This window comes from Archocentrus centrarchus, chromosome 5, assembly GCF_007364275.1.
Source record: "Archocentrus centrarchus isolate MPI-CPG fArcCen1 chromosome 5, fArcCen1, whole genome shotgun sequence".
Classification (NCBI taxonomy): Eukaryota; Metazoa; Chordata; class Actinopteri; order Cichliformes; family Cichlidae; genus Archocentrus; species Archocentrus centrarchus.
In genome coordinates, this window is record NC_044350.1 from 12,393,225 (window position 1) to 12,409,424 (window position 16,200).

Sequence of the window (16,200 nt, forward strand, 5' to 3'; positions counted from 1 at the left end):
ACACACACACACACACACACGCAGAAAGAGAGAGAGACAGAAAGGGCAGATAAAAAGATGAGACAGAGGAGGAATAAATGCTGGAAGAACATGTTGCCCAGGAGCACATGTTGCTGTGCAGAGCGTGCATTCATCCTTCTTTTAATCCCTGGCTAAACAAACACGCATCAACAGTGCCATCTAGTGAACCTTTATTGGCTTACACCCTATTTCCTTACACTATCAAACATGTCAAAACAGCAGGCATATCAACTAATAACTGGAAATGGGGATTACCTAGAAATATATAGTAAAATGGGATATGGTAAAAAGAAACAGGCTATTTTTGCTATGAACAGCAAAAGAAACAAAACAACTTAAGGCAACAAATTCCAAGAAGCATCGCCTGACAGCACTGTTTACATTTTTGGATGTACAGATTTACCTGCTACGGGATTCAAAGGTACAACCCACAATCTGGCGAGAGTGTTAAAAGAAGGAGGAGGTGTGAGAGAACATGAGGACTGACCAACCGGGCGCATCACTTCTCATCACACACTTCAGCTAAAACTGTGCTACCAACATTTTGACATGAATTCGCATTATGTCTCATTGGCTACAGATTCAACCAAAGCTCAGCAAAAGCAGCTTTACTGTTAATGCTGTGAGGGGGGGGGGGGGGGGGGGGGGGGGGGGGCAGGGTTTCCTCTTGGTTTGAACAGAATACAAACAAGTATGAAGGTAGCACATGAGAATGAGAAGCAACTTGATTCAAACTGAAGCTGACATGAAAATCCAGGGTTAATAAACTTCTGGATGGAGCAGCATTGAACTGAGCCAAAGGGAGGTGATGCAAGTTGACATTTTTAGTGCAAATATGCATTTCATACTGTAACACGCATAATTATAATACCAACACTTTCAAGAATGAGTGTTACAATTACAACACTAGTCAACTGTAAATTCTCATAAAAAGAGATTCATAGCAGGCACTCGGTTTATGTGTCCTTCTCTAGTAATATTATTTTCAGATATCTTCATATGAATCAGCACCTTTAGTCTTTATCGGTTCCTTCATAATATTTTCATTGAAATGGATCCACCTGGAACTCTACTAAACAGATATGAATTAAAATAGTGTACCCACTGATGTTGCTGTTTATCACCATGTTTTTTTTTTCCACTGGAGACAGCAGATAAAAGGACACTTTTAATATACAGGAATACAAACATTCCCCCCACCACCACCACCACCCCACACACACACACACACACACACACACACACACACACACACACACACACACACACACACACACACACACACACACACACACACACACACACACACACACACACACACGTATTAAAGTCTATTCTTCACACCTTTCCGGCTTCTGAAATTCAGTAGCTCAAAGCAGATGCTTGTTGTTGTCTGCATGTCTCTGTGTGTTAGATGCTCACCACTGAATACCTGTGCATACTAATTGCATTTTACTTGCAGCAGAAACGACACCTCTGAGGTGGAGAGAACAGGCAGGGGGAAAAAAAACAAACACAGGAGGTGCTAATGAAAGAAAGGAGAGGAGAAGGGACTAGGTGTTAATGTAACTTGTCATCTCTTCTGTGTCTTCACTCCTGGTGTAACAGTTAAATATAGTCTCAGGATGAGACAGGATGACACACTGCAAGAGCCAAGTTGAATGTACTTCTTAAGAGCACCTTTGTAGGTGGGGTGAGAACTTGGACATGGAGAAATATGAGTCAGAGAAGAATTCAGCACCGTACAGAAAATAAACTATGGAGGAGCAAACAGATTCTCTATAATCACCCACTATACATTTATATCACCCATTATACATTTTAAATAACCAAACACAACTTGAGAGCCTCCTCTACCAAAAGAAAAAAAAAAAAAAACCCAAACCACAACTAACCCAGCCACAAGAGTGCAGTGCGGTAAGGTGTGGTAGGGTGGCAAGCCAGTGGACGCCTTGTGCCATTCCCAGTCTTGATAAATGGGAAGCTTGGGTCAGGAAGGAAGTCCTGTGTAAATTCTTTGCTAAAAATCAAACCTCTGAATCACCAATAAGATTTCCATACTGGATTGGTTAAGGCCTGACTTAACAACAACTGCCTCCGGTGTTGTTGGCCAGCAGGGTGCCGGTGGAAACTGTGCAACTGTTGGCCAAAGACAAAGGAAGATATGAAGGGGAAGGTGTCTTTCAAGGCAGCAAGGTAGAAGGAAAGACAGGAGTGTGGAGGTGAGAGTATGGAATTTATGGAGCTGCCAGGTTGGAGGAAACGAGGACAACCCTAGAGAAAATTCATGGATGTAGTGCAAGAGGACATGCAGGATGTTGGTGTGACAGAAGAGGGATAGGATGAGATGGAGGCAAATGATCCACTGTAGCAACCCCTAAAGGGACCAGCCAAAAGAAGAAGAAGATTGGCTAATAATAGCTGACTATCCAGGGACAGTCAGCTATTATTAGCCCTAATCTTTACCCTAAATTTCAGTGGCACTACTGTGCTTTTTCTCTGAAGCCACATTTCTTATACAACATCATTAATGAAAACAGACGGTGTTAACTGTGGAGTAGAGCAAAAAGAGACAATTTGAGAAAGTGTTTCACATTTGGCCAATAAGTGTGAAAAACTTAACAAGTTCGCTAACAAGTCTATTCTAAGAAAAGACTCATATAGTACTGTATATTCAATGTGAAAGAGTTAACGGGTCATAGATGGAGAGAATCAACACTATCAGTGGCCTGACAGATGGAGCTAGTTTAATGCAGAGGTATGCATATGCAGTGACACACACAGACACACACAGACTTGCAGTGTTGGTGGTCAGTGCTAACTGTGGGGATGATGCCTTATGCCAGGGAAATGCTGATTGGTTGATAAGTGGGCTGGAACAAATGCAGTAGGGAAAGTCTACACAGTGGCTGCAGTGGACACTTTTCATTTCAGCTGTTTGTATGTTATAACTGTGCTCTCCTCTGTGGCTAGCTGAAGGACCAATAACAGCACAAGCAAGAGTAGCCACAGACCGGTTGTACCACATATTTTTGACACTGCCCCCATCTGACAATAGATGCTCTCTACAGGTGGATGGGCAGCCCATAGCTGTCCACTGGCTGCCACTGCTGAACTATAATTTCCACATAACACACAGCCTGCATGCTGGGGAGCCAAAAGTGCACCGGGGGGAAAACAGGCTAGAGGCGTTGGCTATATACCATGATGAGCGTTACAGGAGTGTGAGACTGCATCTATCTTTAAGGAAGACAGGAGGCTCATAAACTACTCAAAGTGGAGCATTTGAAGGTGTAATGGGGAAAGACAGAGGGCTTGAGAAAGTTGTTCTTTGAGCCTCCGGCTGTGTTTTTTGCCGGTCAGTGCAAGGTTGATGGAAAATGCAAAGAAGAGGGGGATGCCCACCTGCTAAGAAGAGAGATTTGTTACTCGAGGAGCTTATAAATCAGTTGTTTGACTGTGCTAAAATGCTGAAGAAATACAATACAAGCAGGTAAATCTCTCTTTATTAGCTCAGAAATAAGTTCTTCTAGGTTTTGTCTCAGTTAAGGATGGACTACATTTCAAGCAGGACAGAAATCAAGCTCAGGGATAATGAATATGTTAGACAGCTGACCAGAAACAAGGGAGAGTTAAGAGGTGAGACTGAAAAAGAAAGACAGGTGTGAAAGAGGAAAAGGTGGGAACCTAGTCACATGCTCTCTAGACTTCTCACTCGCTGTACAGGCATCTACTGCAACTCTATCATCACCTAAAAGCAACAAAAACATCCCCTTTCCTTCCGCTTAAATGCTTTGCACCTGTACCTGTGATGCTCAGACTTGTCAAACACACGATCGGCAATGACAGAGTCAGCTCTACACTTATTTTCTGCTCGTTACAACACAAAACACTTTTAGTGCATCTCTGCTGCTACGCAAACACACAGCTGCACATACACTGACAGGCTGTATTGACTTGTCCTGACAGAAAAAGCAGAAAACAAGGATTTGAGGGGAGAGTGCTCAGTTTCTCATTGCAATGCAACATTATTAAATGTTTGGAGCCCATATCAGCGTAAGCTAAGCTGGCAGCTTCATTCAGTATTCATTACAGCTGGCTGGCGCACTGAAAAGACACTGCAGGACAAATCAGTTGGAGGGGAGAGAGAAAAATGGGAGAGACGGGGTGGTAGGAAATCCACAATGTTTAACTTTAGCAAAGCCAAGTTAAGCCACCAGGGAGAGAATTGCTTATTAATCATCAGTAGTTCATTGCTCATAATTATACAAAGATGTCACTAAGAAGAGAAACACTCCATCCAAGGTTAAAATACACACACACACACACACACACACACACACACACACACACACACACACACACACACACACACACACACACACACACACACACACACGAATGTTTCCAGCCTTTGAGTCAAGCATACTGCCTTAAACATTTTTTTCCATTTTACATCAAAATCCTCACACATCTGACTCACTAATGTCTGAAACCCTACACACTCACCACACTGTTGCCTTGACTCTCTTTTTCCTTCCTAGGGCCTTTTTAAAAAAAAAAAAAATTGTGAACATGTGCATGTGATCTTCCCCGATATCCTATCCCTAATATCCATTTAAAGAGCGCAAAATGCACCACAATGAAACCCAGAAACCAAATACTCAAGCGAGGATAAAGAAACAAGCAGAAACAACAGCAGACAGTGTGGTGATATATGTTGTGAGGACGCCCCCACTCCCATCTAGGTCACCCGAATCACCAGAATCCAAACATGAAAACACAGGGAGGTGATGAGAACCTACACGAGCGCAGAAACAGTGCCTGAGGCCCCTGCCGAGACCCAACAGAGGCCAGGCAGCACCGGCGACCAGGGCGAGCACCGCACGAGCCGAGGGACAGCGAACAGACCCAAAGCCCAGGAAGGACACCAGACAGCACCTGAGCATAGCCCCAGCGGCGCAGGACAATCCAGCCCCATAGGGCGTCCTCCAACACCCCTTGAGGGAGCATAAGGTGCCCACCGTGCCTTAGAGGGCTTGTCTGATTATCAAATTCTAAACATTGACAGCAGTTTGTTTCAGAAAGCCTGCTGTGAACCAGTATAATGCTGAACCATCACAGGTTCTACATGCAAACAATCAGTCTAATTTTCAAGTCTCTTGCTGCCATGATGCTTTTAAAACCAGGCCACTGATGAAAGGTGAGAGTGATTACTTAAATTTAAATAAACACCAGGACCTTAATGTGGAGTACATAAAAAGTACAGTAACACCTGTGACCACTGAGTTTTGCAATATAGTGAATTAAAATTGTTTCATGTTTTTCCCCCTTTTTTTCTTTGGCGTACCAACTATGACAAATAAGACTCAAATGTTACTAACTGAACAACAAGAAGAAAATCTGATTTTGAATCAATTTTATCCTAATGTTTGATTTGGCAAACAAACAAACAAAAAAGTGTGTTATTCATTCATCACAGTGCAAAAAACAGGGAGACACATGACAGCCCACCCTTCACCAAAGCTTCAGTATTCAAAGTCAAAGCAGTAGAGGGCGCTGTTTATCACTACATCACACGTGAGGAAACAGAAATCTCATTTCTAATTTAATCAGGTATGGTAAACTGTGCCATTATGTCATATTGTGGTTAAAACAGTGATTACCTTAAAATATTTCTGCAAGATAACACCAATATCTTTTTAACAGTCTGAAACTTTCTATCAAAACAAATGCAAACAGGTTTTCCCACATCTTTACCTTCATATTAGAGCATTGCCAAGTTTAAGCCTAAGTAAATAAAGTATTATTTTATCAAGACAGGTCTAGTGTAATTATCCAGGAAATTAAGATGCAAATAAACGTGCACCCCCTGGCATAAATCTAGAAAACATCACTCACCAGTATCTTGGCCTTTTCTTGCTCTTCAAAGGATCTGCCTTTCTCTGTGATGAGGGCAGAGGTCAGCTCATCCAGGCCAGTGACTGCTGCAGTCTCTGTCTCCCTCTGGGCCAGTCTGGCCAACTGCTCCTTCACCATGGCCTGTTGACGTTCAAAGCTAAAGTAATGGAAGATGTTAACCTTTGACACTTTCTTTTGCCACTGAAAGTCTGCTTAAGTTTCACATAGGAAGTTAGCCACTGAGGTTTTACAGATGTTCTTTATGTAAAGAACTACAAATGACTGTATTATGTGGAAAAAGCCCACAGAAGTCACTTCCAGAATGTTATGCATAGTTTTTCACTGTAATGTGATAGTCATGCCCTGGAAAATTTAAAAAAATATATGTATATTATTGCTCACAGAAGGAAATGGCATTGCAGTGAGCATGAGAGAGACCTGCTGGACATGTCAATATGTAACTCTTCAGAGGCTCAGCATAGTATGTAAGCATTCCAACAGCACAGAAACATGCCTGCTACACAAAGTAAACCAGCACAGGCAGTGTCAATAGGTCACTCAGCATGTGCATGTTTGCACAACACTGTACACTGAGTGCACACCATCTCAAATATCTGTCACCTCCACTAGCTATAAGCTGACTGTGTCAACACAGACGGTTCAGCATAAACCTATAAGAATAAAAGTTATGATCAACTCTTTACAGCTGACCAAGCTGATGTAATATTAATTATTTCCATTCAATTTGTCTCAAGCAGTTTAACGATCTGTGGCATGCAGTATCCCCGTCTCTAGACCTGTGAACATGATTTTTTTTAAAAATGCCCTCCTCAGTAAGTGTGAAAAATGGAAGGAACCTCAGGAAGAGCATCAGAGGAGGAGGGACCCCTCTACAGACAAACAGATAGTGTGTACAAAATAGAGCAACATAGTAAATTTACATGGTGAATTATAAACCTCTCAACAAGCATGACTGAACAAAAGGGAACAGTGTCCTTTACATTATGAGCACCTACTTTTTGCGCATTTCTTCCTGCATTTCTTTAGTAGACGGTCCTGATGGTTTTGCACCTAACACACAATGGGGTAAGAATTATTAATACATATAAGACAATAGTTTTCAGGATTTGCAGCAGGGTTAAGGCTGTGCCCTAACAAAATCCCTGCAGGCATTAATCATGGGGAGGCAATCTATTGCAAGTATACTATATTTTGATGCTGCGCTCAATAATCAGTGCATGGGAACATCTTTGGTGTGGTTACAATGTGAAGTTTGTGAGACAGGAAAGGCCTTTGACCGGGACATACTTGGTGGTGGTTTTTGACTGTCCGGCAGAGACTGCGGCGGCTTGCTGCTGTCAGACCCCCGAGACTCCCTCATCCTCCGGAGCACATCCTCTGAGAGCTGGACAGGAATGTGTTGTAAATTTTTAGCAGATTACAGGCTAAGCGGTTAAGAAGTCCATCACCCAGCCTATTCAGCCTACCAGCTCTACATCATGTGATGCTGTACAGCTGCACCTCACCTCTCTGGCCACCCTAAATACTGGAACAAAGGCTAGCTAGCCATTTGCCTGTATGGATGAAAACATCACAGCATGTACTCCTGCTGTACCATTTGCAGATTTACAATGGCAAATATATATGTTTATGAATATTCCCATGTTTCATATCGCTTACTGCAACTAAGCCATCAAATACAATGACGACTAGCACAGCAAAGCGTTGGTATTAACGTGTTTGTTGTTGTTGGCATAGGGTCTTAGCTAAAATGCTGTGGAAATATCACCCCAGCGTGTACCTTAATACTGCGTAAATGTCTGCTATGCTAACATTTTATCACTTCAATTATTAAACTATTAAACGAATAACCTAATAACCACAGAAAGAGGGCAAACAGTATCTGGACATGAGTGGAGAAAGAAGTTATGACCGGGGTTCATTTAAGGACATCGGACCTGTCAGGCTTTCAGCGCACAGACGGATCCCACCACAAAATCCCACTACCGTCTCTGGCATTAGTCGCTATATCATAATAATAATAACGCAAACTGTGGTTATGAATTATCCCCATAGCGATACCGTTATACTATATACCTTCACTCCTTCAATTACTGTGACCTTCTCGTCTTCGTCTAGTCCGAATGACACTTTCCTCGCCGTGCTCCCATTTCCTCCCATTTTGACCAGCTGTCCGTTCCCACTCAGTTAGAGGCAGAAATATAAGCCAAGTCCACTGTTATCTAAAGTAGACATAAATTGGAGAGCGGCTCGAGTCGCCGCCACAGCGACTGATGGTCAAAATACTCCAATAAAGGTCATTTTAGTGCTGCAGTATCCTGACAGCTCATTGGTCAGATGTTATCCTACGGATCCAATGGGTAGCGGTAGCTTATCGTCAATGGACGAAGGGTTGATGGGAATTGTAGTTCAACTGTACTCCGACGGAACAGTGTCGCACACATATAAATCAAAGAGTCCACGGTTTATTCTTTAGTTCATGGAGCGCTCAACACATCGCATTAACATGGCTGGAATGCTGTACAATAAATGCACTTAAAAAAAAAAGGCAATTTTAAGCAACATTTGCAAATGATTTCACCATTAAATACATTTTTTTTTTTTTTTTTTAGGAAAGTGGAATTATGTTGTGATGCAACTTGTGAACTCATGTCATGAAAAAGAATATTCCAATCCATCACCCCAAATAACACAATTTTCACCAGCACTCACATTTGAGGATAAAATATTTCAAAGTCAGGAGGAAAATGCAAATGAATCACAATAATTATTTGTTTTTGAAATATGATGAAAAAAAAAACGCAACCCTCTATTTTCTGCATACAGGTCACAACACTACACCAATGAATACCGATAGCTTAAACACAGGAATCAACTCATACCAAATATTGTTTTATTATAATAGAGGAAGAATAAAAATTCCTCCAGAATTATTCCTTGGCAACAGTATGCTTTATACTCATCACTGTATAAAATTATCCACCTTTAATGTCTGATCTTGTTTCTCAGAAGGAAGTCAAAAGTTGAAACGATGCAATGAAACTGCATCAATACTCCCATTGGATACTACAAAAATAAACAATTGTTTCCGATCTGATCTCATCACTTATTGTAACATTTGTGAAAACTTTGAACACAGAAAAAAATAAAATTAAATCTGCAACAGCAGCATTTGGCAGCAAGCAAACCTGGAAAACTGCTGCTTATAAATGCATGATTGAAGTGGAATACACAAACAGGTTTGTGCATATCTTTTGTTCAAATCACACAGAAACACATAACTTGCTTAATGAATGTCAAGCCTGTTGATGGCAGGAATGATTAATCAGAAATTAAAGTAAAAAGCACAAAATAAAATGAAACAAAATGAGAAGCGCTTATGCACAAGTTTTGGCTTCAATTGTTAAAGGTTAAAATGTCAGAGATCTTAACACTAATGTATTGCCTGTATTTAGCAGTTCCCTATTTTAATGCAGTGACATACATCATGACAACACTGTTTTACTTGTCAACACACCAAATGTATCAGCACAAGTCTTTGCAGTGTTCCGAAAAGCAAAGGGACAAATACGGACTGATCAGCCTGATCGGTCACAAATCTGAAGTCAGGTGAGATGCTGTTACTGAAAAGTATTCAGTGGGAATGTACAGATGTAAAGTTTTCATCACAAGAACGTTTGATCAACTTGACGAACTTTTGTACTTAAAATAGGTTTAAAACACCATCAGTGTGATCTGAAATATTCATTGTTGCATTCAGCGCTGGAATGACAGGAAATATGGTGAGACGAGTCAATAAACTCCCAGAAATAAGAGCCTGTGGCGCAGAATGAATATCGAGCCTGTTGGGGCCACAATGAGGGGCAGTAATCCCAGTGTGGAGCAGCAGCAGCAGCAGCAATGCACTCTGGACAATGTTACAAATGCTAAATTCACAGTCCTCCAGAAATAAGCTAGCAAAAGCTTGTTTTTAAGTGTTCACTCTTTCTGGCCTCCAAAAAAAGACCAATATCACCTTCCTTGGTGTCCAACTGCTTTGTACTGCACCGATTTCGCTGATCCGCAAATTGCTTAAAACACTACACATGCACAACACTTTAAGTCCAGCTGTACAATTCTCCACCCTTTCACACAATGATAGGTCTCCAGCGGTCAGCTTCAACGCTGTTAATGCTGCTGGACCCATAGGGTCCGGAGGCAACATCATCCAGGTACGCTCCAACCATGCGAGTACTGCTCGGACCAGAGCCATCAATCTGGGTGGAGGAATAGTACAGGCCCTGGTCGGTCAGCTCTTTACGGGCAAGGTTTGCAGCGATGGTTGGAGGAAGGTGGACGTCAGTTTCATCTGGCTCATCTACCTGTGACTTGTAGGAGAACAGGATCTTGGGCTCTGAACTGCAGAGGGGAGAAAACGTTTGGCCATAAAGAAGAGTGGAAAAAAGTCAGCTTTTTTTTTTTTTTTTAATCTGAAAGTTCCTGTAGTATTCATCAAATAAATCAAACAACTGATGTCACATCGACAGACAACCAGTACAGTACATTAATTAACATTTATATCAGTACTTCCAGGCTCTAATTATCCTGTTTAAGACCATTTATAAAGCCTGGCACGGTCGATGATCATGCCATGGATGGTCAATAGGTATATTTTAGAAAACCTCTGCTACTCTACTAGTTCCCCAAGAGCCTCTGTTTGACTGCATTCAGCTGTTAGGGTAAAGGGGACTGTGCTGGTTCATTGGCCTTCCTCTCACAATCAAATGTTAAGCCATTATTACACTTAAGAAAGCTCTTACGATGTATATGTTTTTAATGGCCTTTAGTTATTCTTAGTAGTCTTGATATTTTAACACTTGATATTTATCTTTCTTACATACTTTTTGCAGTTCTGGTTGCCATAGTAAGTAAAAATGGATTAGGTTCTAATTAACATCACAACTGTTTTAAACCAGGTCAGCAAGCATTCAAACACCTATGTAATGAAAATGTGACACTTACCTTCGGAGATCTTAAGAGCACTGATTTCACTCTCTTACTCTCTACATTTTGTGTGACTACATACCCAAAGAAGCCTTTGAGGAATGTGACATAAATGAGCGGAGCAAAGGCAGAGAAGTACAGGAACGTTGTGACATCCACACAGCTGGTTCAGAAGAGAGAAAGCAAACGGCCTCAGTGAGCTTTTTCAGCTTTCAGCTTCACAAAAAAGCATGACCAACAGATTGCTGCTATGGCTATTATGTTCCGATCTGCCCGTACAAACTCCATTGAACTCTGGAGGAGCCAGCAAAACAGTGAGTCATCCCAGCGGGTGCAACTAAGCCAACAAAATTAAATTGCTAAGAGGTTTAAACACAGACACCCAGCTCCATATCAAGGGCATTTTCTAATAGGCTTACAAAGCATTAGAGCCACAGCTGTTTTGAATGTAGATATCGTTTCTTCTCATAAGCATAAAATATGAGATTCGATTTGCTTATTTTAATCACAAAAATCCAAATTGATTTTTAAATCTGTATACTGTAAAAGTAAGCAAAAAATGCTGCTCAAGACAAAATACTGACCAGAGTCCCTCGATGACTTCAGCACACAACAGAGCACTGCCCAGGCCCTGAACGAGGTTCAGCAACGACAGGATGGCAGCATAGACGTAGAAACTCCTCTTAGCTGGACAAAGGAAGCCAAACAGATCAATCAGGATTTTGTACGTAAACTTCAGACATTAAATACATCATAAATACAATTTAAAACCTTTCCACATTCGTATAGGTGGGAAAAAAAAAGTACTATGGTTGGCTGTAACAATATCTGAATTAGGGAACATTGGGTTCAATGTTAAATATTTTATACATGTTTACTTTTACAGTGAAAAGAAGTTAATTAAAATATAGCAAATGTGCATAAAAATAGTGTTTTCTTCCAATTGTTATGCACTGTTACTTTTCACGAAAAAATAAGAAATAAAACCAGCAGCATATGCAAAAGCTTGACTATAATTAAAAAATTTGACTGCCCTGTCTGTCAGGCAGCTGGAGCTATTAAAATGATCTATACTCTTTGTAAACAAAAACAGTCATTTTAACTGGCAGCATATGGACACTGCTGTTCTACCACTGCCCCAGTCAGTTGGAATTCAATGAATTTTTTTACATTTATACAGCATAAAACATTCATGTAAAGTAAAACTCTATGTTAGTGCATTTTAGCTATTGGATACTTCACATATGAACTAATATAAATATACACCAGTGGAGGACAAAAAAATAAAAATAAAACACTACTTTTGTCAATGGAGCATGGTAGATGAGCAAAGTAATGCCCCCAGTTTCTAATAGCAATGACATGAAAATATTATGTGCAATCAAACTTTTTTTTTTTTTTGGTGGGTAAAATAGATTTTGTTACCTTCCCCTACAGCCATCTACTGCAGATAACGCACTCACGATGGATAAGAACCTTTATGGAACTTGACTTAAAAAAAAAAAGAAAAAGAAACTGAACTAACCCTTTAACTTGTTAGCAGCTACAATTAGAACCTGTCAGCTGATAAATCCGCCAACTCCTCCAACTTTGTAGTAAAGATCAACAACAGCGGCTCTTCTAATCAACTGAGGAAAATGAAGCCGATGCCGACACAGCAGGGGAAGCACAATTGCATGAGGGAAGTGTCAATGCGGTTTCAGAGAGTTAACGATAACAGGCAACGCAGACACGACTTGATGTTTGGAGGGGAACAACCATACCAAAACGCAGTTTGCATAGACCATCACAGTTTAACATATTTCTGTCACTGAAAAAAATTAAGTGCATTGACATTTACTTTTTATCGGGTGAAAAGTAAAGAAAAATTGTATCATTTTACATCTCAAATCTTCATTTTGGTATTTAACGCAATGAAACTTTTAACTTACACGGCAGAGGTATCCTCTCCCTTATCGGAGTTTTAGGCAAGATCACAATCAAAGAGTACACCTATTAAAAAGTATAACCAGACAAAAATTAGATAAGGTTGAATATCTTTTTGCTCATGCTGCTATTGGAGCTACAGGTTACTGACCAGAAAGAAGAAGGTGGAGCTTGCCAACCAGAAGTGTCGTCCGCCGTGACCATAGATGTTGAAGTCCTCAGCTGACAGATGACTGTCAGGATACAGTATCTCTAACGTACCCTGAGACAATGTATTATTTAGTTCAACTGCATGCAGAATTTCCATTTCCATCATTTTAAACAATATTTAACCTCTCAGCTGCCGTTACCTGTGTGATGGAGTACGCCAGAGCGAGCACAGCAGTAATAGCCAGCACGCGCTTTATGCTGGACTTGCTCTCCAGGTGGCCTAATGAACAGATAAAGAATTAAGCTTAACAGGAAAACAACTGTTTTCACCAAACTGCATTCAGCACTGAAAAGGACATCAAAATAACACCTGAAACACATTTGTCACATAAGACAAAAACACCAGACATCTTAAAATGCAAAGCATAGTAAAAAATGAGAAGTGAAACCAAGAGAGCAAACTAACCAAAAGCCAGTCCCAAGATGATGACACTGAGCTCAATAGCCAGCAAGAAGAAACGAGTGATTTCCCACAGCACCTAAAGAGACAGCAAACATTAGGAGAAATTCCTGTGGCAGCTGTGTTTTTACACATGTCGACCCACCTTAAAGTGCATAGCTTTACAGGTCAGCAGACACACCAATGAGTTATATAATCATTCATCCTTTTTTTCCCCCCTCTAACAGTACAGTCACGACAATGTGCAATGGAAATAGCAAATCCATAACTCTGAACTCCACAGGGATCTGCCTGGTATGTGTGGAATGTTAGCTATGCCTTTTTTTTTTTTATTAATGTGAAAGGCCATTTTTTTTTTTTTTGGGACACTTAATAAGACATCTCTGGTAGGATATTGTCCCTGCAATTTCAATATGAGTCAAGTATTTATACTGATAGAAACCCAAAGTGTTTTTGTACACAACAGAATTAGGGGAAACAAAAGCATATTTGAGTCTGTCTTATACAGATGTGAGCCTATAATTAAAAGATGTTTTTAACAAATGCCAGGTGTGCTCCTATATGCAATGCATTAGCCTTAGAAATGGGGAAAACTCTCTTATTAAATATAACCAGGCGATAATCAGCAGAAATTCTGCTCTGTTGTGTAACATTTTTTGAAGAAAAAAAAAAAAGTTTTCTTTTTTGATCATTCTGATCTTTTTGGTTGTGGTGTGGCTACGTAACAGGTTTCATTTCAATCAGAGAATATCTGTTTACTTTACTTCCCATTATAACTTGTAACAATAACCCTGCCAACTTTTGCTTGTGGATCACGTGCTTCCTTACTTTGTCTACAATGGTGGCAGCGCTGGATGCACTGACAGTCATGGACACTATAGCCCGGGTGATTCCAACTGCTGCAACAACAAAAACCTACGAAGCGCAGAATACAACATGTTAAACTACATGACACAGCCCGTCAACATAACATGGTTATAATAAAGTCATTTACTGGGGCAAAATTAGGCCAAAGTACAGCTGATAATGATCCTGCACTGGATAACACTACTGACCAACAGAGTTCCTTTATGGCTTTGCCAGGCAACACACGGCTGAGATGGCTTAGTAAGCTGTATTCGTATATTCTTTGACAAATTCATATATCACTTCATATATTAAACGTTTTATTATACCAGCAGGTGCATTGATTGAACAGTTTGTATCCTACCAGCAGGTAAAAGGTGACGAAGATGGGGCTAGAGGTGAGACGGATCTTTGCCCTGGCTGAGGGCAGCTTCCACATCAGGAATACAAAGAAGGCCACATTAGGCACAAGCAGTAAAATGTCCCAGAACCGTACCCTAAAGCAGAAAGGTCAATGTTAAGGATAAATGAAGAGGTTAAGTCCTTCAGCAGAGACCGTACATTTATAAACATTTCTCAATAATCTGTTGGATTTCTATTTTGAACAGTCTTTGTTTTGCATCTCTAGTACGTTAAAGGACAGCAGCTCAGTAGTTTAACAGTATTTTCCACAATCAGGGCTGCCGATTACCTGGATTGTCCAATGTCCTCATACAGAACTTGCAGGCATTTGTGAGGCTTTGTGATGTTGTTTTGGGTATCAGGTTGCCAGGTGGAGAATGCTGTTGTGTTTCCCAGCGGCGTAGGTGAAACACTGCCATTGTACTGAGAAAAACTAACCACAGCTGTCACTGTGGCTAGCATGGTGTCAGAGCCTGAGGAAAAACATATCTGATTATGTCAGCTAATATTAAGTGAGGCAGACATGGTTGGGCATTGTTAAATATTTAAGATCTTCACTGTGGGGGTTGCTTCAGATGAAGATAGCTGTATCCTCCTTGAGAGAATTTACAGGTGGTCATCTAGATAAAGTCATATATATATATATATATATGTGGGAACGCTTTTTTAGGAGGCACTGCTGTCGAGTATCAAGTAGGCACATCTCTCTACTTAAACGTTACATAATGAGAAATCAGACGTGCCAAACAGTAACACTAATCTCGTTAACATTTACTTAACGCCTACTCAACAACTGGACAAGAAACAAGTTACACTAGCTTTCCAAACTTGTCCACGGCTTACAGAAATGTCAAGCGCTAAGCCTAAAAACAATAGTTTTTGCTGGAGTCGGCTAAAGCTGAAGACGTGCAGTCAATCCCGCCGAAGCAGGGCTCCTACGTATTATTTATCAGAATACTTTCAGTTACCGTGAAGGGGAATTTCAGGCGTTAGCTAAGCTGCTAGCTCGTTGGCTCCCGTCGGGATTTGTGCAGTTTATTAAACGACACTCCTTGCGCATTCCTTAGAAACAAATTCATGAATGACGATAGTACCGACGGTACATACGGCTCGCTTAATTAACGAAGCACCACAGCTTAAAAGCCGATGGACTAGCGTTAGCAACAAAACAAACTGGTGGCACTGTTACCGACGCCGACCCACCTGAAATAGTAAATACTGATATCTTACCTTTTTAGAAGACTCGGAATCAAGGATACAACTGCTGTAAAATATATTATTCAGTAATGTAATTTGAGCAGATGAGTTGTCATACGCGTAGTAATCGACCGAGACCCTGGTCTCTAACACGGGACATGGCTATGCCGGATACTTTCGTTAACAAATTTCCCGTCTGATCAGCTGACACTCTCACCCACCAAACAAAACGAGCAAGTCTCGCGAGATCTCATACTGACGAATCAAATGAATGCGGTAGTAGGGCGGTTTGT

At 40.8% G+C, this 16,200-nt stretch overlaps 2 protein-coding genes across 4 annotated transcripts in view; both read right to left on the reverse strand.

Moving 5' to 3' along the window:
* The window catches only part of chchd6b (coiled-coil-helix-coiled-coil-helix domain containing 6b), a 55,974-nt gene extending 47,728 nt beyond the window's left edge, over window positions 1-8,246 (reverse strand). For all 3 annotated transcript variants that reach the window (XM_030728668.1, XM_030728670.1, XM_030728669.1), the window contains exons 1-4: window positions 8,020-8,246; window positions 7,231-7,327; window positions 6,939-6,993; window positions 5,923-6,079 (exon numbers count right to left, since the gene is read on the reverse strand). In XM_030728668.1, coding sequence (XP_030584528.1) covers window positions 5,923-6,079; window positions 6,939-6,993; window positions 7,231-7,327; window positions 8,020-8,103 — 393 coding nt within the window. In that variant the 5' untranslated portion in view covers window positions 8,104-8,246. The remainder of the gene's footprint in view (window positions 1-5,922; window positions 6,080-6,938; window positions 6,994-7,230; window positions 7,328-8,019) is intronic.
* Window positions 8,247-8,388: 142 nt separating this feature from the next.
* tpra1 (transmembrane protein, adipocyte asscociated 1) lies at window positions 8,389-16,129 on the reverse strand. Its single transcript, XM_030728667.1, has 11 exons — window positions 15,941-16,129; window positions 15,000-15,183; window positions 14,673-14,805; window positions 14,291-14,377; window positions 13,469-13,541; window positions 13,203-13,282; window positions 13,004-13,114; window positions 12,858-12,918; window positions 11,511-11,613; window positions 11,009-11,089; window positions 8,389-10,341 (listed from the first exon to the last, which is right to left on the reverse strand). The coding sequence occupies exons 2-11, from the start codon at window positions 15,170-15,172 to the stop codon at window positions 10,071-10,073; spliced, it is 1,173 nt and encodes a 390-aa protein (XP_030584527.1). The 5' UTR covers window positions 15,173-15,183; window positions 15,941-16,129; the 3' UTR covers window positions 8,389-10,070.
* Window positions 16,130-16,200: the final 71 nt, after the last annotated feature.

Bases quoted from the DNA above. Each gene is read 5' to 3' on its own strand.
- tpra1 (XM_030728667.1), bottom strand. From the start codon at position 15,172: ATGCTAGCCACAGTGACAGCTGTGGTTAGTTTTTCTCAGTACAATGGC. The intron at 13,115-13,202 runs GTAACGGCAGCT...ACATTGTCTCAG, and splicing joins TGGCGTACTCCATCACACAG to GGTACGTTAGAGATACTGTA. The intron at 12,919-13,003 runs GTCAGTAACCTG...ACTTTTTAATAG, and splicing joins GCTCCACCTTCTTCTTTCTG to GTGTACTCTTTGATTGTGAT.